Source organism: Euphorbia lathyris, chromosome 3 (assembly GCF_963576675.1).
Source record: "Euphorbia lathyris chromosome 3, ddEupLath1.1, whole genome shotgun sequence".
Classification (NCBI taxonomy): Eukaryota; Viridiplantae; Streptophyta; class Magnoliopsida; order Malpighiales; family Euphorbiaceae; genus Euphorbia; species Euphorbia lathyris.
In genome coordinates this window covers 64,811,810-64,839,033 of record NC_088912.1, presented here as the reverse complement: position 1 = coordinate 64,839,033, position 27,224 = coordinate 64,811,810, and the positions used below count along the sequence as shown (strand labels likewise).

The 27,224-nt window shown below is 33.0% G+C and overlaps 1 protein-coding gene across 2 annotated transcripts; it reads left to right on the top strand.

Annotated features, from left to right (window-relative positions):
* The first annotated feature begins 1,121 nt into the window (after positions 1–1,121).
* On the top strand, positions 1,122–11,909 carry LOC136223134 (sister chromatid cohesion protein PDS5 homolog D-like). Of its 2 annotated transcripts, none has more exons than XM_066010965.1 (13): positions 1,122–1,522; positions 2,932–3,135; positions 3,283–3,464; positions 5,541–5,667; positions 5,763–5,960; positions 6,680–7,558; positions 7,664–7,753; positions 8,917–8,990; positions 10,272–10,323; positions 10,742–10,828; positions 10,925–10,956; positions 11,177–11,242; positions 11,324–11,909. In XM_066010965.1, exons 1-13 carry the CDS (start codon positions 1,421–1,423, stop codon positions 11,604–11,606), a joined length of 2,376 nt encoding a protein of 791 aa, XP_065867037.1. In that variant the 5' UTR covers positions 1,122–1,420; the 3' UTR covers positions 11,607–11,909. The 2 variants fall into 2 exon arrangements, with proteins under 2 accessions (XP_065867037.1, XP_065867038.1); XM_066010966.1 differs by lacking the exon at positions 1,122–1,522 and adding an exon at positions 2,211–2,229.
* The last annotated feature ends 15,315 nt before the right edge of the window (positions 11,910–27,224 follow it).

Sequence of the window (27,224 nt, the reverse complement as noted above, 5' to 3'; positions counted from 1 at the left end):
TAAACAATCACACCTTTTTCTTTTGTGATAAATGACACATTTCATCTGTATATAAGATCCTTCTGATTTCGAATTAATTTACATATTCAGTAAATACAAATTAATGGTAACATTTCTAATTAACACTAAAACCAAATGTTATCCCTTGCACAGACCAAACCATGTTGATTCCATATGAAACTTAAAAACGTAATGAAGTTTTACCATATAAACCAACAATTTAACTATACTGAAATATGAAATGAAAGGGCAATTTTGTACATTTAATATTTCTGTTTGAAATATTATCAGAGAGTTTTCCCTTCTAAGTATGCATAAAAAGAATGTCTTTTAAGGTAGTACAGACTAATAAATTAACAACTATCACTAATAAATTTAGCTCCTCAACCATCTGTCCGTACGCTCTAAGTTCTAAGTTGGATGACGAATTTCACAAACTCTTCCGTTGGGATTCTGTTATTCGTTGGGACACAATAAATTTGGTAGGCCACTTCATTTATGAATTTATCGCTTTGATTCGTCTTTTCCTAGCTAAACTCAACTTTCATTTTTTGTTTTTCAAATTATGAAGGATGCCGGGTGTTTGTTAGGAGTGATATATGAGGTGGGATAGAGATAAAAAACACGAGATAAGTTATTCAGTGAGACAGATGAGGGATAAACTTCTTATCCCTCAAATCCTATACCTAAGAGACATGTGATATAAAGAGGTGAGATAACCTCTTCCAATTTTAATAGAATGGAAAAGTCCATCTTATCCCTCAAATTAATATTATGTAGTTTAAATAAGGTTAAAATAGTAAAATGTATTATTTTATTTATATCCCTATCTCACGTACTAAACATTGAATAATAATTCTCGACTATCATATTTTTATCCTTATCCCAACTATTTATCATTGTCCTATCCCAACCTTTATCCTTATCCATATCCCAATAGAATCCAAACGCTACATAAATGAATATTCAGGTGCTTCTCTCAATCCACGACCAAATAAATGAATTTTCAGGCTTGGACATTAAAAGCCAACCACTAAGTTAAAAAGAAAAAAAGTTTTCACGTGTTTAACAGTTTCAACATAAAAAAAAAAAAAAGAAAAAGCCAGCAAAATGCAGCGCGAACAATCGAGAAACAAAATACCCAAACAGAGGATTCGTAGTCTACGCAATGGGTTCGAACTTCGAATTGACCAATATTAAAGTGACTCCTTAGTTTTCTCTGTTTGCATGCTCTACACCTTGCTAAAGGCCCCATTTCATTTGTAAGACAGAGCAAACTCTGCTTTTAGGGCTATAAATAAATGAGACTATTTATGATGTGCGTTCGACTCCAAAACCCCAGATATTGACAGCGAGAGAGTGAAAGTGATAGTGTCTAGTTTCGTTTTTGTTTTTTGTTTTTTAGCTGGAAAGAGTTGACATGGTTCCTAATGAAATTGAGCTTGAGGAGGAGCTTAAGGAGGTTGGAAATAGACTCCTAGACCCTCCATCATCTGTTCATGACCTTCTTAATTTGCTTGATGTAATGCCTCTTCTTCTTTTCTTCTTTTCTCTTTTTCACATTTATCTGTTTATAACTTGAACGGTTAATTGGCTGTTTGACATTTCTATTTTATTGGTGTAATCCCTTGATGCTTGTGCATGTATATTTCTACAATTTTTTTTTTTTTTGGGTACAAGGGTTTCCTGTTTATTATCATAGTTTCCGTAATGAGGAATATTGAGCGGGATTGCATTTCTCCCAAATGGCTTCTTAGTGATATGTAATTTTGCTTTCCTGATTGCGCGTGTATTTGATTTGTTTTTAAGTTTTGAATTAGAATTAGATTTGTGTTTATGGCGAATCGTTTTAGTCACACATGCTTGTTAATTTCTGATGGTTGTGCTCACTGATTCTGGAGGAAACAAACTTGTAATCAATTCTGGCCTGGAATCGCCTTGGAGTATTGTTATTGTATGCATTTTAGCACAAGTTTATATCCTTTTACTAGACATAGAATCATATGGAAAACTGCCGCCTTTGAGTGTGACAATGAAAGTTCCAGCGGTGGTAGTTTGATAATTTCTGATTTGGGTCGCTACAGATGCCATAAGGTTCTCTCTTGAAGCAACTCTGAAATAACCACTATAGTTGAAGTTTTTACTTAAGACAAGATGATATTTCTCACCCATAAACTGCGAAGTATATTGTGGTGAGAAGGGTGTGGTGAAAGCAACACTCCACTCTTGGTATTATTTATTCTTTTGTTTCTCACAAATTTTTGAAAAATGCTGCTTAACGTTCGGTGGGGTTTCCATTATAAAATTGGATAGGAAGAGTGTGGGATAATTGGGGGAGTGAAAATGCAGAAATTTGGAGTACTGTTGTGTAAATTGATGTATACTTTGGGTCTTAATTTCTGGTGCTTTTTAATTCCTCTAAAAAATATGGTGGTGAAAGCTTCTTTAAGTGGCATGAATCAAATAGTTATCCTACAAAATTTCTGATTACTAGCAACTATGGATCTCAGCTCAACCATACTTCAATTGCTACTTTTTTGGGCTCAACTATTTGTATATTTTCTTCCATTCTGCACGGTTTGGAACCATGCGCTGCAAGCTTGTTTTAATTTCACTTGTACCTGCCTTAAAAGATGTTCATATAAAAGTTCTTTTTGTGCTGCACATGTGAGATGATGCACATGAAGCTGCTCCATTTGTACTTTAATATGGCACCCCCATTCCATTTTTTTTTCATATGATGGAAGATACTTGTAGTTCAAGCCTCTAGCCAATAAACAACATTTTGTATATATGTTTGTTGTCACATTTTTTTTGAAGATTTAATGGCTTTTGAGAATTATACTTGTGTATATATATATATATATATATTCTGATTAGAACATTGTTTAAGAGGATTGATCGATTGACTTGTTTAATTTTGTCCTCTAGAAACTAGAGCATTTCCTCATCAATGTGGATCAAGCACCATCAAGATCAATGAAAGATGCACTTCTACCCCCAATGAAGGCCTTGATCTCCGATGCTCTTTTGAGGAACTCAGATGTAGACGTGAAGGTTTCAGTTGCATCTTGTCTTAGTGAGATTACAAGAATAACAGCACCTAATGCTCCTTATAGTGATGACCATATGAAGGTGGTATTGATAACTAAGATCTAATTCATATTTAATGGGCATTGAACTACTGTATGGTTTCAAATGCATTGAAACAGTACAAAGTATTTGCTTTAAATATGGTTTCTCTGTGAGCTATTGCATGGTCTGATTTTCTATTGGTGGCAGGAAATTTTTCAATTGATTGTAGAATCCATGGAAAAGTTGTCCCATGTGTCAAGTCGCTCTTGCACAAAGGCTGTTTCAATTCTTGAGACCATTGCAAAGGTCCGGTTGTGCTTGGTAATGTTGGACTTGGAGTTGGATGAACTAATTATGAAGATGTTCCAACACTTCTTGCAGATCATAAGGTAAGAGATTTTTGTAACATTCACAGTAAATTATATAATTTCCTAGTATAAATTATATATAAATTTCCATTAAATGGTGCCTCACCTACTATAATATCATTCCTGGGGCGACCTTGGCTATGAAATATCAGTTTATATGCTCAACGCTTGATAACATCTGCAAACTTCTGGAAAGATAAAATTCATATCTGCTAAGATGTTGAAGAATCAATGTTTGGATTATCTCTCTGCTCCCATGTGTAGAATTTACTTGTTAAATTCTGCCTTTTGAGCATTACAGCGTTAAACATGCATAACTAGAACCTTGGCCTTGCAGGCTTTTGACATTGGCAAGTGAATACAGATGAAGTTACAGGTTTTATAAAGATAATTTTAGACTTTTGTATTTGTAAGGACATAATGTAGTGCATCAAAGTAATATCGATGCAGATATTTTCCATATTCAATTTTGTTAGAAATATGTTAAAAGGTTTAATGATATAATCATTAGAAAGTCATAGTTCTAAAGGTCTCGTGAGTTGAAGATACTCCGGGAAAGAATTTGCACAATGAAATTTAAGAAGAAAGACAAGGCCTGCTTGTGTGTGGAATGGTACCTGTTTGCTGGGAGTTTTGGTGTACCATCCTAGTCTTCCTTGATATCTCCACTTTCTACGCACCTTAAATTAGATGGTAGTTGTGACTATGCATCCAAAGGTTCCTTAGGCCCTTGAAAAGAGGATGTGGGTTCCATTACTGATTAGAGAATTGGGTAAGAAGGGGTTGAGGTATTTGGTTTTTTTAAGATGAACTGGAAAGAGGCTCTGAGTTCTCTGTCTTTTTTAGATAAACTCTGTCCAGAATGGAGACAGGGGTACAAAAGGACAATCATTATTGCCTTTTATGTCTCCTCAGAAGTTCCAGCGTGAAGCTATCTAATGGATTGTTTTTTCTCCCCTTCTCAAGTTGCGGTTCTGAAAATGTTAGAAGCTTTGTGCAATCGTTTCTGTGCTGCTGTGGTAATTCATGTTGGGTATACATCCCAAGTCCCACATTGGAAAGATACAAGGGAGTTGCATAGTTTATAAAGAAGTTCACCAACTACATTAGTATGAGGCCTTTTGGAAGGAGCCCAAAAACAAATCCGTGCGGGCTTGGCCCAAAGCAGACAATATCATACTAATGGTGGAGCTGTTGGTGAACTCGTGGGCCCTACAAATGGTATCAGAGCCGATGGTTCGGCTTGGAGAACGTGCATGAGATCTAAGGAGATGTGGGAGGCTCTCAGTGTGACCTCGCGATGGGAAATCTGTGCTTGGTGCCTTGTGGTGGTCAGGCGGCGTGTTTCGCGGGTTGGCGGCGGTACAAGATGATTAGATAGATTATCGCTGGAGGGGAGACTTATGGTCTGAGGGGAGGATTGTTGGGTATACATCCCAAGTCCCACATTGGAAAGATACAAGGGAGTTGCATAGTTTATAAAGAAGTTCACCAACTACATTAGTATGAGGCCTTTTGGAAGGAGCCCAAAAACAAATCCGTGCGGGCTTGGCCCAAAGCGGACAATATCATACTAATGGTGGAGCTGTTGGTGAACTCGTGGGCCCTACAATTCAAAGCACCAGTCCCTAGCACGGTTGACTTCAACCTTTTTGGAGAATGAGTTTAGAGACATTTTACATTTTATTTCATGTTACTACCTTTTCCTTGGTTCAAATGGTGACATGTTCATGGAAACAAAGCCCCATGCTGGATGAGTCATTGTAGAGTTTTGTGGAGATTTAAGAAATTATGGTCTAGGTGATTCCATTACAACTGAATTATTGTTGGGGGGAGGGGGGGATATGAAAGTTTTTGAAGCAGCAGGATAGTTAACCCAACATGTGAAATTTCTGCAACTATATCAATTGAGCTATGCCCAATTGCTGAAGGTGGTTAGGAATATTTATAACTGCACTTCTTGTTTGTGATTTTGATGAACCAGCATCATGGAACTTCATGGTTGTTTTTCTCTTTTCATTCTTGTGGCCATTTAAATGGCAAATTATCTTCCATATTTTCCCTCAACTAATAGCTTTTCATGTTGTTTGATTCAAGGTCCAACCATTCACATACAGTATTTTTGGCTATGGAAACAATAATGACCCTTATCATAGATGAAAGTGATAATATATCAATGGGTCTCCTCACTTCTCTTTTGGCCAGTGTTAGAAAAGATAATCAGGTATACAATTTTCTTTTGCTAGTCCCCTTCCTTTGTCTATAATCTTTAATTGGTTTAGTGGGATTTCTTTGATAAATCTTCTTTGATTGTTCCAGAGTGTTTCTCCTATTGCATGGAAGCTCGGAGAAAAAGTTATCACTAATTGTGCTGCTAAAATCAAACCCTATCTCAAGGAAGTATTGCAATCTGAAAACATAGCCAAAGATGATTATGCTTCGGTAGTTGCATCTTTATATGGGGACAAGTCTCATAATTTTGAGCATGATCGTAGCAATGGTTCTGGGGACCATTTGGTATGTTCATTTCTTTTTTCTCTTTAAGTCTAAAATGCAATAGAAATTTACTTTGGTTATAATTATTTAGAATTTAAGTATTGCTTTTGTAGAGTTGATGCAGAATTTCTTTGACTGCTGAATGTGAATCCTATCTTTTTGTTTCCATGTTGAACTTCCTAAGACAAATCAGATCCCCTGATTTCTCTGGGCTCATGGAAGATTCAGAAGTGATGGTAGATGTATAGTGCCCGCAACAATTTTAAATCTGACAAGTATCATATTTCTTTGGCAGAACATATATATATATATTCAGAAAAACTTGGAGAAGGTTGCTAGCAGGACATGATATTGCTTTGCCTATTAGTTGAAGCTAGCAAATCAAACTATATTTGAACTGTAAAGAAAATAAAATTCCTATGAGAAAACAATTTCAGTCTTTTAGGATCTATAGAAAATCTTATCTCTATATATGAAAAATGTGTTCTAATACATATAAGATGGTGTGTGTTTTCTGCAAGGGAACTGTATTCTTTGTCCTTACATACTTGGCAGACTTCTTACTTTAGGACGGGTACTTCTATTTTACTTTATTGAAGTATAGGTATATAGAACTGGTTGAGGTGCATTTTCCTTGGTGTGTAATTTTGGCATATTTCTTTATCATATGCTTAAATCGTGATTATTATACATATTTTACGAGTAAATAATTGCTGTAAAATTGTATTTCTCTGGTTCAGGTAACAGAGAGGCTATCAAGTGCTGCTTCTCCTGGAGAAGTCTTCCAAGCTGTCGACGGTATTTCCAACTCATTAAGTAATACAAGTGGCTCAACTAGAGATGTTGCCAATAACATACAAAATAACTCCTCAAAGATACTGGAACATTGTTCTGTTATCCAGAAGAGTGAAAATACAGATGCGATTGGTACTGCTGATCCTGCAATCAACTTGGAAAGAGAGCCAGGAACTATTCCACAGAAAAGGGGGAGGAAACCTAATTCCTTGATGAATCCAGAAGAAGGCTATGATCATTCTTGGATTTCTAAAGGAAGGAAAACGGCAAAACTATCTTCTGGGAGAAAGTCTCGTAACAAGGGAATCGATGTGCAGTCAGAAAATATAGTTACTAAGAAAGAAAGTCTATCATTAGCACATGTAACAGAACTTGTTGAATTAATGCCAAAAACTGATGGTGTGTCAGGTGAAAGTCAGCCTAAAGGCCAGCCAAAGAGAACTTCTACGGATACTAGTTCCTTAAGATTAGATGAGGAAGAAGCACTGAATACTGAACATGAGAAAACTCCATCTGAAGATGAAGTTAATTTGAGAAAACTGTCTGAAGGAAGAAGTAATGAAGAAATAAAGCAAGACAAGCGCTCAAGAAAGATACAATGTGCTGCAAAGACTTCTGAGGAGATATCTCTTCCTTCTGAATATCTTTCGGATGGGAAAGCTCAATTCCTTCGTGGATTGGAGGGAAAACCACTGCTTAAATCAGCCAAGAGAGGATTAACGAACATCAACACTGATGTCTCACTGGCCCAAACAGATATTAGGAAAACAAAGGTGGCAAGGGGTATTTCAGATGTTGATGTTACTGAAGCATCTAGTGTCAGGGTATGAAAAATGATATGGATCCTGCTCTTTTCTTATGATTCTATTAGTGTGCATGTTGTTACAGAAAGAGCTTTAACTTTATCTCTCTGTATTATCACTGTATAGAAAATCAAATCATTTGATAGAGATGGGAGTTCCAAGAAAGAAATCTCTAAAACAAATCTCAAAAAGAAGCGTACACCAAGGAAGGAAGTGGTATGAACTGTTTATTCCTTGTAATGTTTACTTGGTCAATGGTACTGTGATGTGTTGCAGGTAGATTTTTCTTTCGTTTTCTAATAATGTAAATTATGCATTGTTAATTGATATGGCATTGGTATAATTCTTCTAGTATTAGAGACATTGATTTCCATAAATATTGCTTATTGCTTTTGGATTTGGATTTGTTTACTGATGAAGTGCTGCATTTAAGAATAAGAAGTTCAAGTTGGCACTCTTAGTTTATCAAAGTCGGCATTTCAATTTAATATGCTTAGTCCTGTTAATTTTAAAATGGCAGATTTTTAATATGAATTGAATTGAACTATGGAAACATCAAGCAGTTCTATGGTTTTGAATGTTTGTATTCTTAACTTAGTGGTTGAATATATGAATATCTTTGTCTGTAGAAAGGAAATAAAGGAATAAAGTTGCTTGAAGGCACAATTTCAGACACTGATGCATTAAATGTCCCCTAGGTTCACCTCGAAAATGACATTGAAATGCAAGTCTCGCACATCATCATGACATTGAAGGAATCTGGATTTCTTCACATTTTTATTACATGTCGCCTCAATGATATTGAACAATTATAAATTCACTGGTCAAAGATATTATGCTGTTTTCTCTTTATGGCTGTGATAATGAAAATATTGGACAATTAGTCAAGTTTCAGTTGGTTGCTAGAGAATTGGTTGCTATACTCTAAAAGAGAAATAAAAAGAAGAAAAATAACATAATAACTCAGTAGTTGCCCCAGTTTATGTGCCTAGAATACGGAGGTTTCCTTTGGCAGCTCTATTACAGCTTTTGACTGAAAACCTTATTCTAATATATTGTGTAAACCAGACAGATGGTTGAGACAATAACAGTACGTAACCTCCTGAATCACATTCAGAAAGGAAATACATGTCATCTCTTGACTGAGCTTTCTTTGGGTTGGGACTTGTGGTTGTTTGGGACTTGTGTTTGTTGCTCTTTGATCATTAACTTAAAAACGTTCCTTTGCTGTGTTAAGGCAAATGTGACAGTATACTTTTTGTATTACTGTAGACACTTCTGGTGGATAGCAATTATTGAATTGTTTCATCCCTCTTTTTCATCAAGCTATTGCTATATTGCACACATTCTCTTATGTTTTCTGTTTTTGTAAAATTCAGCTGCCTCCAGCTCGTGATATTGGTCCTGAATTGGTTGGTAGCAGAGTTAGAATATGGTGGCCGTTGGACAGCACGTAAGATACCTTTTGAGACTTCCTAGTTGTATTGTAGTTTATTGTCCTGTGCTATGTTGGAGAGATAACGTATTTCTTCTGTTCATAAATATGAAGCTATTTTGCTATTATCTTGTTCAATATACAATGCCTACTGGATTTGATAGTTTTCGTAACATATATCTATTTGATTGTCTTTGACTTTCTATCAATGTGCACATTAGAAAACTATTTCACACTTGTTTGATTGCCTTTTGGCTTCGGAATGCTAAAATGCCTCTTTTGTGCATGTCATATAGGGTTATCTTCAAAACGTTTGTAAAATAATGGGTACTATATGCCCTTTATGCGAGATTTTTGGGAAGAAATTATATCGGGAACTAGGGGAAAGGGTAAGATCACAGCACACATGATTTGCTTGATTTTAAGATGGAAGTCAATGGGTGGCTTCTTGCGGATTGGGTATGAGTTGGGGCATTTGCTGATGTATTTAGGATTGTAGTACATGTTGTAGACTTAATGCTGGCATGCAGCAATAGTTCACCCTTGGTTGCTAACTTCTGAAATTTATTAGGGAAATTTATCAAAAGAAGTCTAAATCCAAGTTTTATGTTCTCATCTTGGAAGCTTCTCTAAAATTATCAATTCAGGTTTGCTTTGCACTTGTTAGGAACAAGTACGGGTAATGGCCCTGGTTCTGTTTCTTTTTGGGCAAGGGCCTTGGTGATGTAGCAAGCAAACCTGGAGTTGTTTAATAATTTCTTTCGCCAACCTGGATAAATCCAGGTCAATAAAAATTTGAATATTATTTTAAATTGATTTGTAAATGTAGAATTTAAATTAACTGCCTTCAAATGAACTACCACAATTTACTAACTAGTAACTGCATCAGGTTCATTAATCTGTTTCGTTGGGTAGATTCTATTGTACTGCAGTTCTGAGCATTTGAATGAATTGCACTGGGCTAGTAAATAAAAGGAAACTAGCTGAAATTTGTCTTCACTGTTTAAAGCTACTGCTTGTGTTGTGAGAGAGCAGAATCCATCCCTAAAGCTAGCATAAAGATATCATTGATGATATGCCACAATAAATAACAGGAAAAAAAAAGTGCATGAAGCGCTTTTGTTTATTATTGCTGTGAAGGTGAATCATATATTTTAAATGTACTTGAAATCTTTGACTGAAATTTGTGGACTATCTGGAGATCTTTATCTTAACAACATCTCACAAGTATCGTGTTCACTTTTTCTGAAAATACACTTGTGATGCTTGTGTTGTAAAATCTGTCCGGTCATAATGCAGGTTTTATAAAGCAGTCGTCGAGTCCTATGACCATATCAAGAAAAAGCACAGGGTAAGATAATCCTAGCTAAAAACACTTCATTTTTCTTCGTTTTATTCATTCTCTGGTTTCTTTAGAGCGGCATCAAGATTTCATATGACAACTTATTAGATGCTATTTTTACATTTGAAGTTAGCTTTCTTTTTCTTATTCCATATAGCGTCTTGGCCCTTCACGAGGGCGTATTTGATCATGAGTTATCAATCATGTATATTTCTTATACTCATCCTTGTGGTGGGACCCCTCCCCGGAGCCTCGCTCAGCGGGGACGCGTAGTGCACCGGGCTGCCCTTTTATCATCATGGAGTGGTTTCGTCGGCGATTGCTTTAGTACCATTTTATGCAACTTGGTCATTCTAACAAATATATATTCACTGCAAATTGTCCTTATTATAGCTCTTAACATTTTTTTTGTTATTTATTATTTTAGGTGCTGTATGCTGATGGAGACGAAGAGATATTAAATCTCAAGAAAGAACGGTGGGAACTAATTGGAGATGATATTTTGTGTGACAAAGTGGGTATTTTCCCTTTGTTTGAACTAATTTTCTTAAGTAATTACTTTGTTTTTTCTGCAAATTAACTCCTCATCTTGTGCTGGCCATAATATTAGGAGGAGGTTAAAGCTGATTCTTCATCTGATAAGTAAGTGTCATATTTTGATTATATTGATACTTCAATTGAATTTGTCTATTTATTGATTACCCTATTGTAGGCATGAAGTTTTTTCAGTTTTATTATCTCAAAACATATAATTTTGTTCCATTACCTTTTTTTGATCTTCAAAATATGAATTTGGGTTTTCAGCTTTCTTGCCTCTTCAATTATGTTGATTCTTTTGATGTCTTTTGAAATGAATAATCAGACCAAAAAAGGCAAAGGGAACAGTTAAATCGGTATTGGCCCAACAACTGAAGGTCGATGCGAAAAGGTTGGTTTGCATACTATCACCAACACTAACACTGACTTATCTTAGTCTGGAAAACTGACTGGACAATGGTAATGGTTTTAGGAGTGGATCTACAAGCATTTCCAAGAGAAAAGCTAGAAAATCTGATAGTAAATATAGTGGCAGCAGTACTGGTGTTGTTGACAAAACTAGAAACGATTGGGCCAAGCCTGGCACCAATTTAGAAGGTGGCAGTAAATTGAAGATAAAAAGTGGAGTGATTACAGAGCAGATAACACCAGAGAATTCAAGTTGTTCTGATGAGGCAAATTCGAAAGGCAGTAATGAATGTTGTGACGTAGTGAAACCTAGTAGAAGTGAGGAAGAGAAGGAAGTAAGATTTTAGGAGCTAAATATTGTACAGAGAGAAGCAAAGGGCTGAGAGAGGCAACAAAAGGTTTTGGAAGTTTTGTTTTGTTTTGGTACAGGGCCAGGGGTAGTAGTAAGTGTTGGTTTTAACTGGAGATAACATTGAACCTTTTATAATTATTTTTTGTGTATATCCTATCCTTGAAGGAAGGCTGGCTTGCCCTTTTTGAAATAGATGAAGTCTGAGCCTATTTTGAAATGGTTCTCTTAACTATTCTGTAATTAAGATGCTGTAATTAAAAAAGAAAGAAAAATGTATGATCGTCTTTTTTGGGTTTCATTTTTTTTTTTTGTCTCTGTTTTAAGGTAGAAATTCCTGCTTGCCTATGTCCTTTCACTTGACATTATTAACTTGGATAACATGTTGAATTATGTCTTTAAGTCTGAATTCTTAATCGTTGGAAATGATGCTTCAAGCGATTTGAATTGGGAATAAAGAGCATAATGAAGCCTGCTTTCATACATCAAACTTATGATATTTTTAATTGTAATATTGAGTAACTGGTCTATCAATAATTACACACATTAAGCTATTGACTAGACGGATGATCATCAAATTCAATGGAAAGTGGCTGATCCATTTTGTGTCTGTGATTTGGTGTTTTTAGAGTTTTGCTGTAGATTTTCATTCGTCTGATGTGCCTACAAGAAGAAAAATAAAATAAAAAATAATCAAGTTTTATTTCTCTCAATGAAGACATCTGTCAAAAATAGAATGTTCAATATAAATAGAATACCTTTTACTCAATCCATTTCATTGTATAAGTGTGTTTCACACAAATTAAGAAATATAATAATATAATATTAAATTAATGAATTTACAGTAATTAATTTAGAAAAACAAGTCTTAAAATGTTTAAAAACACGTAGATTAAGATAAAAATTTAATATTTGGATTGAAAAACTAAACTAAAATCTTTTAAAAAACTAAACAATTTATATTTCGAAAAAAAAATTCACTTTCTGAAATGAATTATAAAATAGAATGGAGGAAATATATTTTTAAGTCTTGATAATGGCTTTGGGAAAAATATAAGGACTTAGAGATGCTCAATTATCCCTGACTTCAGCTTATTCTTTGAAGTTAGGATAATTTAACTAGTTATGCCATTATTTAGTAATTTTTAAATGTGACTTATATGTGATGGAACCTTTAAGCTAAAAGGTTAAGCTGGTAGTTAATTTATATTAATACTAGTCGAAAATCCGTGCGATGCACGGGATATAAAACTTTTATATAATTTAGATAAATAAATAAATTGACATATTTACTTTTAAGTAATTTTATACCATCATATGAAAAAAATTTATATTATGTATATTTGAAATTAATATATATTTTTTTATTGATAATTTAAATGAAATTAAATTAATTTTGAAAATAATTGATTAATTTTTTTATAGAACTTTAATTGAAGGTGAATGATTTATTTATTTTTACAAAATTCAATGATTTGTACTTTTTAATAATTTTAATACATTTTTATATTTTTATATAACTGGAATTCCGTGAAACGATGATAATAAAATAGGAGATTTTTTAATAATTTTAATATATTTTTATTTTTATATAACTGGAATTCCTGAAACGATGATAATAAAATAGGAGATTAATTAAAAAATATATTAGAATATAATGAAAAACCAAAAATTGAATTAAACTATAATTATAATTAAATATTCTATCTAGGATACAAAAGAATTACAATCTATATTAAACAAAAATTGAATTAAACTACAATTAAAATTAAATATTATATCTACGATAGAGAAGAATTGCAATCTACAGTTAAACCTCGATAAATGAATATTCGATAAAGTAATAACCTCGATTATATAATAAATTCTTCCGGTCCCGACATGGACCAATGGACTAAAGTAATAACCTCGCTAAATGCATTAAGTAATAAAAAATATTTAAATCCTTAAGGGCCTAATGAAAATATAAAGTAATAATTATTAAGTTATATATATATATATATGATATATATATATATACCAAAACCTTTTAATCAATCAACTAGAAGTCATTTCTTCTGAAAAAATGCATCTATAGTTGATTATTTTTTCTTTCCACCTAAACCAAAATAAACACTATGCTTAACTTTTTGTAGTGCAAACACAACTTCTGGTATATTTTTGCTCATGTTGTAGCAAGTAGTTGTTTAAGGTGACCATTGCTTGAAAGGCCTCTTTTAACAATACATTTGCGACAACACAACTATCATCTGGCTCTGGATCATTTCCATCATCATTGTTCATTATTGACTGGATAATTTCTTCGTCTGTAAGCGATTCCATAACTACATCATTCTCGCTAGGATAGTTCAAAAGATGTTCAACATCCATCACATTTCTATAGCATAAATTAGAAAAGACATCACTTAATCCTTGGATATCTTCATCTAATTGACCAACTTCTGGTTCAGGAATATTAGCATCTTCTGAACGAATCTTGCAATTATTTGATTATTTGTAATTATGCTAATATAATAATTACAAATCAATCAAATAATATATTTCCTAAACAAGATAATTACATATCTAATGAATATTTATCGATAAATGAATAATTTATTCATTTATCGATAAATAAATAATCTCGCTTAATGAATATTTTTTTCCGGTCCCAAAGATATGCATTTATAGAGGTTTTACTGTATGTTAAAATGAAAGCAACATCAATATATTATGCTATAAACTATTACAATCAATACTTTTCTAATGTTGCACAAGAAACTTTATCAATTCAATATGTTACATATAAAAAAATAAAATTCATAAGAATTAGTCACAAATTCATCTTGATGATAATCATTTTGCTTGATGGAATTTCATGATAACCAAGTATTTGAATTTAATTATTCATTATGCTACAATAATCCAATATATCCAATTGAATCAGCTTAAAGTGATGATTTCTCCTATTTCATCTCGTAATATCTCATCAAGGCATTCAATCAATTTGTTCTTCATTCTTTTATTGTATAGAATACCAGTCACGCTCGCAGATATCACTTTTTTGACTTTATTAATATTTTCTAATAATTATATATTCTTGAATTTCGTAAGCAAGAAAAACAAAAAAAAATAGAAAACAAAAATGAAGGGACAAAAAAGATAATTACGAGAGAACTATCTTCCTCTCGGTTTTTTTTTTCGAAAATAAGAGAGAATGTCAAGATATATACATATAAAGAGGAGAGTAAAAATACTTTTTGCACATTAATTAAATTTTTTATTTTTTCTTAATGAAGTATTAAGTCTATAAATTAATTTTAGTTAAATAGAATTAAATTACAATTGTAACCACTCAGTACAAAAAAAACGTTTTACAATTAATATGTGAAATTAATTCTATTAATTAGAATCATTATGCTTAACATTTGAGAATTTAAAGAGATTCAAATAATAATATTTTTTAATTAATATTTACAACAACTTGTCATATGATCATGTTTCATTTTCATCTGTTAAAAACTCTTGAAATACTAATAATTTTGTACAAACCATAATATAATAGTTAAAAACTATATAAGCCAATATTGCAAAAGCAATTATTTCAATATCTCATAATTAATGTACATTTTTAGGATTTTGAGCATCAAAATTTATTTTTATTTACCTTCATTTTGAATTCGTATCTAGCATAATCCAAATTCTTCAAGAATAAACATCTTATCAAGTGTATTAGTCACTTACAATCTCTTTGTCTAGAGAATTGAGAAAAAAATACTTTCTTGATAGAAAAAATAAATAATAATGATATAACATAATTTATAATTGAAATAAACTTAATTGTAAGGGTGCTTTCTATGCTTAACATTTCAATTCCTCTTTAATATTTTCTTCAATATGTCTCTAACTTCAATGAACAACTATTGTGTGAAACTTTATATCTATTTGTACCAAAATGCATAAAATAAAAAATATAATCCATATCAGTTAGATAAACTCAAGCTAAAAAAATGAGTGGATTTCAACAGGTTCCGAATTAGAAAAACTAATCTAACTTCAATTAAAGCTAACAATTGAGTTAATATAAAGCCGAAAATCTAAATTTTAGTTAGAGTTAACAATCGAAACGATAACACCTAGCAATATATACTAAAAAAGAATGCAAATATACAATATCTTTATTTTAGTCATTTTGAAAAAAAAAACAAATAAAAAAGAAAACATGGATAAGGTAGCGAGAGGTATGGAACACGGGTAATGACAGAAATGGAATTTCATCTCTAAAAGATGAAACTATAACATCTATTGTTTAATAAAAATAAAACAACACAATTGAGAACAAAAATAACCACAACATATGGAAAAAAATCGAATAATTACCTTGAAAAACATAATAATTTTTTGTAATTTTTGACACCTTTGTGTTTTCCGATTTTAGTTGTCCATGTATCTTCTATTTCTATCGGATTTCTTCAATTGGAGATATCGGTTTGGAAAAAAAAAACAAATAAAAAAGAAAACATGGATAAGGTAGCGAGAGATATAGAACCTGGGTAACAACAGAAATGGATCTGAAAGATGAAACTATAACAACTATTGATTAATAAAAATAAAACAACAACACAATTGAGAACAAAATAACTACAACATATGAAAAAAATCGAATAATTACCTTTAGAAATATAATACCGTCTATCATGGCCAATGAATATAATTGTGGAATACTATCTACCATGCTTTATATATAGAAGTTTATTTGTGACTTTTGGATTTCCTTTGCATTCCTGTAACTCTTATTGTCTTTTATTATTTTAATTAATAGGGTAATAATTGTTTAATATATTATAAATATAAATTTGTTATTTTTAATTAATTAATCTTTTTTATTTTGATTTTATACTACATTGACAACTCATAAAAAAAGCTTCTAAAACACTTCTCCTCATTTCTCTCTGCTTCCGCTATTATATATAGTATAGATTTGACACATCCTATATGGAAATGTCAATCGGGGTTAAGTTCATAATTAAGGGTTCATTTTATATTAATATTTGATACACCTTTTGTGAGCACCCGGTCCTTTACTTAGGAAGGTCCGTTTTTATATTATACTATCACTTGACGTTTTTAAGGACGATGTTTGTGAGTCTCTTTCGATGTATGTACTACTTAGTATTTTTATTATGTTTTTAGTCAAATTCGATATGTCGGAGTCGCTACCCGGGATTAATATCCGAGAACATATTAATTAAAGGGATAAGTACACAAAAAATGTCTGTGGTTTACACGTTTTACAAACTCGAACCTGTAGTTTTTTTTTTTACAAAAAGAGGCATGTGCTAAACGCCGTTAGCAAACAGAGGCAAAATTGACTAACGGTGTTAAAATTCAAAGAGAAAAGAGTTAATTTGGTCCTTATATTTATTTATTTTATAAATTAACCCCCCTAATTATCTAATTATCACAAATAAACCCCAAAATAAAAAATACCATCTTCTCCATCCCTTTTTAATTTTTGATTTTCATTCTTCTTTCTCTCTCTCTTCTCTCTCTCCTCTCTTCTTCTTCTTCTTCTTCTTCTTCTTCTCTTCTCCTTTCTTCTTCTTTTTTTTTTAATTTTTTTTTGAAATTCCCGTTCTTCAACGTCTGGAATTTCCAGACGTTGAAGAACGTCTGGAATGTCTGGAAATTCCAGATTCCAGACGTTCTTCAATGGGAGTTTAAAAAAAATAAAAAAAAAGAAGAAGAAAGAAGAAGAAGAAGAAGAAGAAGAAGAAGAGAGAAAGAAGAATGAAAATAAAAAAAATTAAAAAGGGACGGAGAAGATGGTATTTTTGATTTTGGGGTTTATTTGTGATAATTAGATAATTAGGGCCGTTAATTTATAAAATAAATAAATATAAGAACCAAATTAACTCTTTTCTCTTTGAATTTTAACACCGTTAGTCAATTTTGCCTCTGTTTGCTAACGGCGTTTAGCACATACCTCTTTTTGTAAAAAAAAAACCACAGGTTCGAGTTTGTAAAACGTGTAAACCGCAAGCATTTTTTGTGTATTTATCCCTTAATTAAATGATATATGAGCTCACACTATGCCATCTCTTTAGAGTTAGGTTCGTGAATTAAACATTTTAAATGGTTTGATTAATAAATACGTATACTTGACTTCTGTTAAATTATCATTATATAATTTAATTCATTTTTAGTTTATAAGCATTCATCACACGAAATTAATAAATAAATACTGAATAATAAATTATATTTCAACATTACACAAAAGCCTAAACAACTAGTCTAGCCCTACGAAATACAGCTATTAAACCTGCTAGACAGATAAACATTAGCTGCAGGACGTTGGGATCCGTCTTTCGGATTTAACTACGACTCCAGACTCGATCAAGTAGGACTCATCTCAGATCCTATTGTCTAATCACACCAACATGCGTTTCTATCCGTGATTACGTCTACCTATTCTACCGGATTTAATATTTATTTCAGAAATACCCCTTAACCCGTAATTAATCGCATTTTACGTGTTTGAGCATTTATACGCCTAATTGAATGTAAATTTACCGAAACAGGAAATTGTAGACTCAGCTCAGACAAAAACAAACGAAGGAAGAATTCTGCTTTCACGCTCTGAAACTATAGTGAATCGAAACGAATTTAAATCAAATTGCATAGTTAACGGACATCAAGTCGCTTAAGCTAAATCTTGAGTTCGAGTCCTAGCGTACGTAAAAAGTTTTAATTGGGAGAGGATCCACATAATTTTTTTTATTTACGTGTAACTTGTGTCTACATCGCATCAAAAATTTGTAACCACCACTAAACATGCTCTTAATTGATTTTGGCTCACTAAAAAGCCAAAATCAGACTTGAAGGCAAATCCCTCACTCTTTGCTACTACGGTTCTTTTTTATTTATTTTTTTAATTCACCCTAATGAAAACGACGCGGTTTTAATTAAGAGAATTAAAAAAAGATGGGACTCAACCCCTCATCCAGGGGATAGGGGCCCCGGGTCCCTCCGGCCTCCCTCCCCGTCCCCAAGAAATTTTACAGCACCCCTTTCTTTCATTTTCACATATATTAGAAATGTCTTTAAATTTTTAAATCAGTCCTCAAGTTAGTTCTTTTTTAAATTATTTTATATTTTAACCTAGAATTTAAATTAGTTAAATTATTGTTCGTTTACCTACATTTTAACTAATTGATCATTTGATTGTTTATTGTAGTTTTTATTGTTGATAGGAACTTATAATTAATTGGAATTTTGACGGTTATAATTTTGATTGATGATTTGATAAATTGAAAATTGATACCTTTAATTTGATTGAGTATTTGATAACTTATGAATTGTTATAAATTGATGATTTCATTTGATTAAACACACTTTACATGCCGTTTTAGAGAGTTGCATAGAAATTAAGGATATTAGAGAAAAGACATTGTTGCCCCTTATTTATTGATTCCACTATTTATTTATTTATTCTATAATAAGTCCATTATTTTAATTAATTTTCATAAACCCACATTTTATAGCAGAAAAAAAGATAACTTAACGTGTACTAACCATATAAAATGACATGTATAATGAAACAAAAAAGAGTCTCTAAAAAGACATGTAATATGAAATGGGTATAGTACATGTTAGGAATCTTAAACACAATCTAACTTAATTTTGAGAATTTTTAAATTGGTACTTAAAAATTGGTTCTTGATCACTCAGATTATAATACGAATATATACAGATTTTTTTTTGAAGAAGCTCGATTTAGCAAAGTTTTTTTTACGCACGCACGTGTAAAATCAGTCCCCTCAACGGACCAATCTTGTATTTGTCACTTTCCCCATCACCTTCTTCATAGCTTTGTGTATGTCATGATGGGGTTTCCAATCATGGCTAACAAGAAGTGGAATCACGCCTACCAACCCGTGCTTGGGATTTTATGACTGGTCGAAAGTGGTCAACCTACCGTGGTTCTTTCTGGCTCTACTTGTAAGTTACAAACAATGACATAGAGTTTGTCAATCATACATTCAAAGAGTTGTTTTAGAAAAAAGGCATTTCACATTAGAAAAGTTATATTTACACCCCACAGCAAAACGGGGTGGTAGAAAGAAAACACAAACATTTATTAGAAGTAGCTAGATGATTTTTGTTTCAAGCTCATATACCAAAGAAATTTTGGGGATAGGCCATACTACATGCCACTAAGTCATTAACCTGCTACCTACCAAAGTTCTATAATGGAAAAGCCCCTATGAGATGCTATATAAGAAGAAACCAGACCTCAGTGCTTTAGAGTGTTTGTTGTTTATGTTTCTATAAGAATGTGCATTCACATAAAGACAAACTTGAGCCTAGAGCTCATAAGGGAGTCTTGATTGGGTTGGCTATGGGTACTAAAGGTTACAAAATCTATGACCTAGAAACACATGCAATGATCATTTCTAGGGATGCTATTTTTCGTGAAAAGATATACCCCTTTTCTGAAAAATCAACTCTAAATTATACTAACATTCCCATTTTACCTGTTCATGATGATATGCAAGACATTCCCATGGGAAGAAAATCTGCTGTCCCTGCTTGGATGTCCCCTTCCTTGTCCCCCACTGATTTTATGACATGTGTCATATTAATCTAACCATAATTAATATCAATTAACTCTGTTAACTTCATTTAACCAGTTGTGGTCAATTTCAGGTCTCTCTTTCTCACTGCAATTTCTTCCTTTTTCGAACATGTTCATGGAAGGCACAATGGACTAGATTATTATATAGATGAATATGAGTTTTTTTTCCTGTTTCATCATTCTTCACCCACCAATTTCGCCAATAACATTTAATTATGGTCTAATTGCTGATAACCTTCTGTCACCGGCAACCATCACAAAGCGTTTGCAGGCTACGACTTTACAGAAAGGTAAGACTTTACGGAGCCGGTCCAGCCGTTCGCAAAGCTTTTGCTAATACTAAAATTGGAATCATGATCGGAGCTACAAATGGCAATATTTTCCGGCACTCGCTTTCGATTCCCGATCCAACTCGGTGATTCTATGGATCTATGATGATGTCTTATCTTATTATCCACCCATTAATATCATTCCCATCACAATATGCAATGAGATTGTAATTGAATTAATATCCATTTTATCCAAAATTAAACTTTAATTTAATTTGAATTGACTGGTTTTGCTTACCGCAGAACTTGAAACCGATCGCCGGAAAAATGTTGAATTCCTCTCTAACAGCTTACTTTCAATAGGAACACAGCTTCTTGCATTCAACATATCATATTCATATTCATCAAGGGATAAACTCAAGAAAAAAAGTGATATTTGTCGGTTTCAATCGGTTGGGAGATCAAGGTCTCCACTGTGCATTCCATGAACCTGTTGTTCATGGAGGAAGAAATAGCTGAGAAAGAAAGACGTGGAGTTACAATAGGTTAAGTGAAATTGACAGAGTTAACTGGTGTTAAATGTGGCTAGATTAATATGACACATGTCGTAAAATCAGTGGGGGACAGGGAAGGGGACATCCAAGCAGGGACAGCAGATTTTCTTCCATTCCCATGTATGTGACACATGCCCTATTTCAAAATAGATCAAAAGGTATTGATCCTGTAGGTAGTCCTTCCAATCTCACTGATGAGTCTCACTCCAGAAACTATGATGATTTTGTAGAGAAAAATGCAGATGAACTTGAAGTTGTTTCTTTGCCTACCCAGCTTACAACATCTTTTTATGAGATTTTAGTGCCAATTCATGGTGATAATGGTGGTGATGTTCTTGCAACACAAGTTAGAAGATCAGGAAGGGCTTGTAAACCACCAATTTGGAGGAAAGACTTCATTACCAACAATGTAATGTTTCACAACAGTGAACAAATACCAACTATATCTTCCTTCAATCATCAACATTGTGCTTTTATTAGCAAAGTGGAACAAGTTCCTGAACTAACTACTTACAAAGCAGCACGTAATGATGCAAATTGGGTAAGAGCAATGAATGTAGAAATTGAAGCCTTAGAAAGAAATGGTATATGGAAGCTTACCACTCTACCAAAAGGGAAAAATGCTATCACATTCAGGTGGTTATTCAAATTAAAATACAAGGCAGATGGCAGCTTAGACAAGTATAAAGCTAGATTGATGGCCAAAGGTTACAATAAAAAATGGGGAATTGATTATAGTGATAGTTTTTCTCCAATGCCTAAGGTAGTCATATTCAGATTTTTTCTAGCTATACCTGCTCATTTCCAGTGGGAAATTTATCAGGTAGATGTTAACAATGCCTATTTACATGGCTATATAGAGGAAGAGTTATACATGGAACCACATGAGGGTTATACAAAATCCAGAAAAGGAGAAGTGTGCAAACTGGTTAAGTCTATATATGGACTTAAACAGGCAGGGAGGCAATAGAATAGAGAATTGACATCTACTCCGCTACAATTGGGTTTCCATAGGTCATTACATGACTATTGCTTATTCACTAAAACAAAAGGGCATGATTTCGTTGCAACAATAGTTTATGCGGATGACATATTATTCACAGGAACATCCAAGACAATGATATATGAAGTCAATGCAACTTCGGATGATGCATTTACAATAAAAGACTTAGGTCCTGCTAAGTACTTCTTGGGGATTGAGTTATCTAAGTCTGGCACATGAATTGTATTGTCTCAGCACAAATACAAACAAGACATATTAAAAAGAAGCAGGTTTGCAAGATGGTGTTCCAACAACTAGTTCATTCCCAATAGGGATTGATTTTTCAAAATCAAGTCCTGTACTGGATAATCCTGAGCAATATCGAAGGGTTGTAGGTAAAATGTTATACTTGGGATTCACAAGGCTAGACATATGCTATGTAACTTAACAATTGAGCCAATTTCTACAGGAGCGTATACAGATGCATATGAACACAATCCTACATGTCCTAAAGTATTTGAAGGGCACTGCTTCTATAGGTTTGTTTTATCCTATTAAAGCCAATTTAAATTTGAGGGCATAATGTCACAATGACTATGAGACAATACAGAAAAATGAAGTGATGAAGTTAGAAGCATATAGAAGCATATAGTGAAAGGATTGGGCTAGGTGCAAAATTACCAGGAGATCTGTGGGAGGCTATTGTGTATTTTTGGGTGATGCTTTTATTTCTTGGAAAGCGAAGAAGAAACCAACGGTGAGCAAATCATCTGCAGAAGCAGAGTATCGATCCATGGCCATAACTTTATACGAGATCAAATGGCTCACATTACCTACTCAAGGAATTCAAAATAGAAGTCCATTAGCCTATACCATTATAATGCGACAACAAAGTAGCCATACACATTGCAGAAAACCTAGTATTTCACCAGAGGACGAAGCATTTAGACATTGATTGTCATATCCTTCGACATTACTTACAAGCAGGGATGTTAAAGACTCCTTTTGTGGCATCAGCAGATCAATTGGCTGATATGTTTACAAAACCACAGAGTTATTCTCAATTGGTTCCTATTTTGGAAAAATTGGGCATTGTCAACCTTAATCGATCAAATCTCAAACAACAACTGGAAACTTGAAGTCTAACGGTCATCTAGAGAAGAAGAATAGGTCCAACGGTCACATTGAAGCTTCACGTGAGGAGGAGGTGTTGATTACTGCTCACATGAGGAGGGGATGTTGAATTGGTAAACATGTGACCTGTATTAAGCAACACGTGAGAAGGGACAGCTCAGCTTCTCTATTAACCGTATAACAAAATATCGACGAGAGATAAGAAGTTGTTAGTTAGTTAGATTGCTAAAATGTATATAAGCTAATTGCAACTATAATTGTTCAATCAATAAATGAATAATTGTTGAATCAATAAGTGAGAATTCATCATTTCTTTCTATGTTCTTGATTCCTTCTTCCGATGGTTTTTTTACAAAGTGTGATAGCGAGAATTAATGGCTTAACTGATTTAATGTGATGCATAATTTTTTTTTTTTTTTGAAGAAATTGATGTATATTATTTATTTATATTTTTGTTTTGTTGACAGTTAAAAAAATTAGGAAGACAGTTAAAAATTATTTTAAAAATTTTCCAAGATTAAAGTTCACTACAAGAAAAATGCTAATTATCGGCGGAAATTTCCGTCGGTGATCAGCCAAAATCCGCCGCTAATTGAGCTCTCCGACAGATTTGCAGCGGATTCGGATCCGCCAGTAAAAGCCTCGTAGGAGCCGCATACCGACCACGTATTTGGGTCCGTCGGAGATAATTTACACAAACCAATTAAAATCAAAGGAAATCCATTTAAAATCTACACAAACCCATCGAAATCAAACGAAACCTATTCAAAATCAAATTAAACCCAATCACAATTAAAGGAAATCAATCAAAAATTGAGAAGTTAACTCACGTGCGTGCAGTACTCCAAATTAATACAAACCGTCCGTGCAGGGGTATATGACTGGTAACAGCTTCTTTCCTCTCTGCTTCGTGCTTAAAGTGAAAGACTGTGTTTAAAATGAAAAGGAAAAACAAGATGAGATTCTCAGCAAGTGGTCTAAATCAATGGGCATAGTAATAAACATACCTTGAATCTAGCTTAACAATCCTTACTTTGCTTTGTTATTGAATTTTGCTTCAATCTGAAAGTGGGTTTGAACCAAGTGGCTGGCGGACAAAAAGCAAAAGAGGAAATCCAGAATATATGGGAAGAACTAACAAGAGGTGATTGGAGAGTCGAAATGATATGCGTGAAAGAGAGCGGTGAGAGGCTATTCTCAAGCCATCCAGAAAAAAATTGTACTCGCTGCATATCCATAGAGAGAAAGAGGCGGAAGAATAGAAAAAGTAATGGCAATCGACAGAGAAAGAGGTAGAAGAATAAGGGTATAAGGGGTTTATGATTAATTAAATTTGGTTTTAGCGGGGTATCAAATAAAAAAGAGGGGGAAGACTGAAAAATGTTCCCGCTTCCTATTTGGTTTTAGCGGTATTATTTTTTTTTCTCTAGCGGAATTCCACTAGTATGGAAAATTTTCGGCTAGTAATCAGCAGCGGAATAATTGCCGCTGCAATTCCACTGCTGATCACTAGCAGAACTCTTCCCGCTGCTGATCAGTAGCGGAATAATTTCCGCTATTCGTTTCCGCTACTGATCAGCTGATTTCTACTAGTGGTTATATTTGCGATACCTCTGTTTTTTTAATAGTGCTTTTAAATGTCATATTATTCTTAATCTTTCCTAGCCATGGATGTCACCACTATTTGTAATAAATATTAGGAAAAAGTACAAAAATAAATTTTGTGGTTATACCTGTTTTCGAACAATACCTATGTGATTTAAAAGTTTGCAAAATGGTACCTTGAGGTTCATTTCGTTAGCAAACACATACCAAATTGACTATCAGTGTTAAAAGTCAGAGGGAAAAGAATTAATTTAGTCCTTATATTTATTTATTTTATAAATTATCCTTATTTATTATCTAATTATAACAAACAAGTCCAAAATAAAAAATAAAAATCAAATATACCATCGTCTTTATCTCTCTTTAATTTCTTATTTTTTTCTTCTCTTCTCTCTCCTCTTTGTTAATTTCTCTCTCTACAATCAATTGATTTTTAAATCTCTTTCTAAATCTTATTAATTGAACTTTAGAAAACTCATATCCACTAGCTTTAACTGCTACATGATGAACTAAGTTCCCTCCCGCACTATCTCCAGCCATGAAACAACGCTTCAGATCTACGGTACTCGAGAATCCTTCAATTTCTATGGTGTCGATGAATTTCAGTGTCGAAACAATCTTCGATTTGTACTGGATATCGATGCTCCGGTGCAAGGCGGTAGTTGACGGAGATGACAAAGGCTGAGAGCTCACGTGCGATTCGCCGGCAGAAGTCATCATAAGGTTTCGAACTGGGAGACAAGTATGCAAAACCGCCGCCGTGGAAGAAGAAGATAACCGGAAGGCCGCTGTGATTGGAAGCAGTTCCAGCGGTGGGAGTGAAAAGGCGGAACCCATTGCTTGCTTAATTACAGATGCTACTTGGCATTTAACTGGAGATGAAAATTAAATTTCATTTTCAGAACTTCACTGTAGAAAACTCTCAACACATAATAAAATTCATCCATAGACACAAGATATTGAACAAATAACTAGATAAATCACATGACATAGTAAGATTTAGAAAGAGAAATTAACAAAAAGAGAAGAGAGAAGAGAGAAGAGAAGAAAAAAAAATTAAAGAGATAGAGAAGATTGTATATTTGATTCTTATTTTTTATTTTGAGGTTTATTTGTGATAATTAGATAATAAGGGGAAAACTTTATAAAATAAATAAATATAAGGACTAAATTAACTCTTTTCCCTTTGACTTTTAACACCGTTAGTCAATTTGGTATGTGGTTGCTAATGGAATAAACCTCAAGGTACCATTTTGTAAACTTTTAAACCATATGGATGTTGTTCGAAAACAGGTGTAACCACAAGGTTTATTTTTGTACTTTTCTCTAAATATTAATATGGACTCAATTGAATAAAAATACAAACTTATATGGATTCCATTTAATAAAAAATAAATTTACACACTTTAAAAGGATCCAATGAAAAATTCAATGACTTAATTACAAAAAAAAATGTAGTACTCCAATAATGCATTTTGCCTAATTTTCACCAACAAATTAATGGTAACTTCCTATAGAAGTCAATCCTTGGATTTTCCCATTTTTAAGTCAATTTCTTAGTTGGGAGTTGAATAAACATTTTTTTTTTTTGAATCTCATAAATCATTCAAAACAATTTCATGAAAATCCTTAGTCGGATAAATTACATATATAAATGTTTTACTCCAATTAATAGTAATTAAAAAATATAATGTATTTCTCAGGGGGCTCACATAATAAATTAAAGGATAGAGTTTGGATTCGAAATAAAGCAGTTTCTAGAACATGAAAGTAAAAAGTGATATTATTGAGTTGGTAAGACATGAAAATTATATACCTGATCATTGTTGTTGTTGGTGAAGAAGATAAATTAGAAAAGGAAAAGAATTAAGGCTATAGAAAATGAATGTTTGGACATAATTTTTGCTGGCTGACCTTTTTGGTCCAATTTTACTTTTATTAACGGACTCACTAAGTGCTGTTTGATAAAACTGAAAATTAACCACTGAAAAAATTAAGTGCTGAATTTTAAATACTGAATATTATAAAAATTGAAAGTATTAAGTTATAAAACTGTTTGGGCTTTTATTAAAAATTAAGTGCTGAATGTAATTAATATGTTTAATAACTACCATACGAGAAAATACAAAACAATAAATTAGACAACTTTATCCTTTTATTTTATTTTCATTAATTTTTATACTCTTATATTTTTTTTTTTGGTAGGAATAAGAAAAATAAAAAACAAACAAAACAAAACCTAACCCGGGATTAGCCTGGAAAAGCTAACTCCCACCACATCATCCAGAAGGATTGAGGAGAGAAAGGCCGGAGGAACAGGATAATTAGTGACTCCCCAACTTCCTTCATGACCTGCAGCCGCTAGACGATCCGCCACCCTGTTCTGCTCTCTAAAGATATGACAGAAAGTGATAGAAGCAAAGGAATGGCAGAGCCTCTTGATCCCTTTAATAAT

Excerpts from the sequence above, each read along its gene's own strand:
- LOC136223134 (XM_066010965.1), top strand. The coding sequence starts at position 1,421 with ATGGTTCCTAATGAAATTGAGCTTGAGGAGGAGCTTAAGGAGGTTGGA. Across the intron at positions 1,523-2,931 it reads ACCTTCTTAATTTGCTTGAT|AAACTAGAGCATTTCCTCAT; the intron begins GTAATGCCTCTT and ends TTTGTCCTCTAG. Across the intron at positions 7,559-7,663 it reads CTGAAGCATCTAGTGTCAGG|AAAATCAAATCATTTGATAG; the intron begins GTATGAAAAATG and ends ATCACTGTATAG.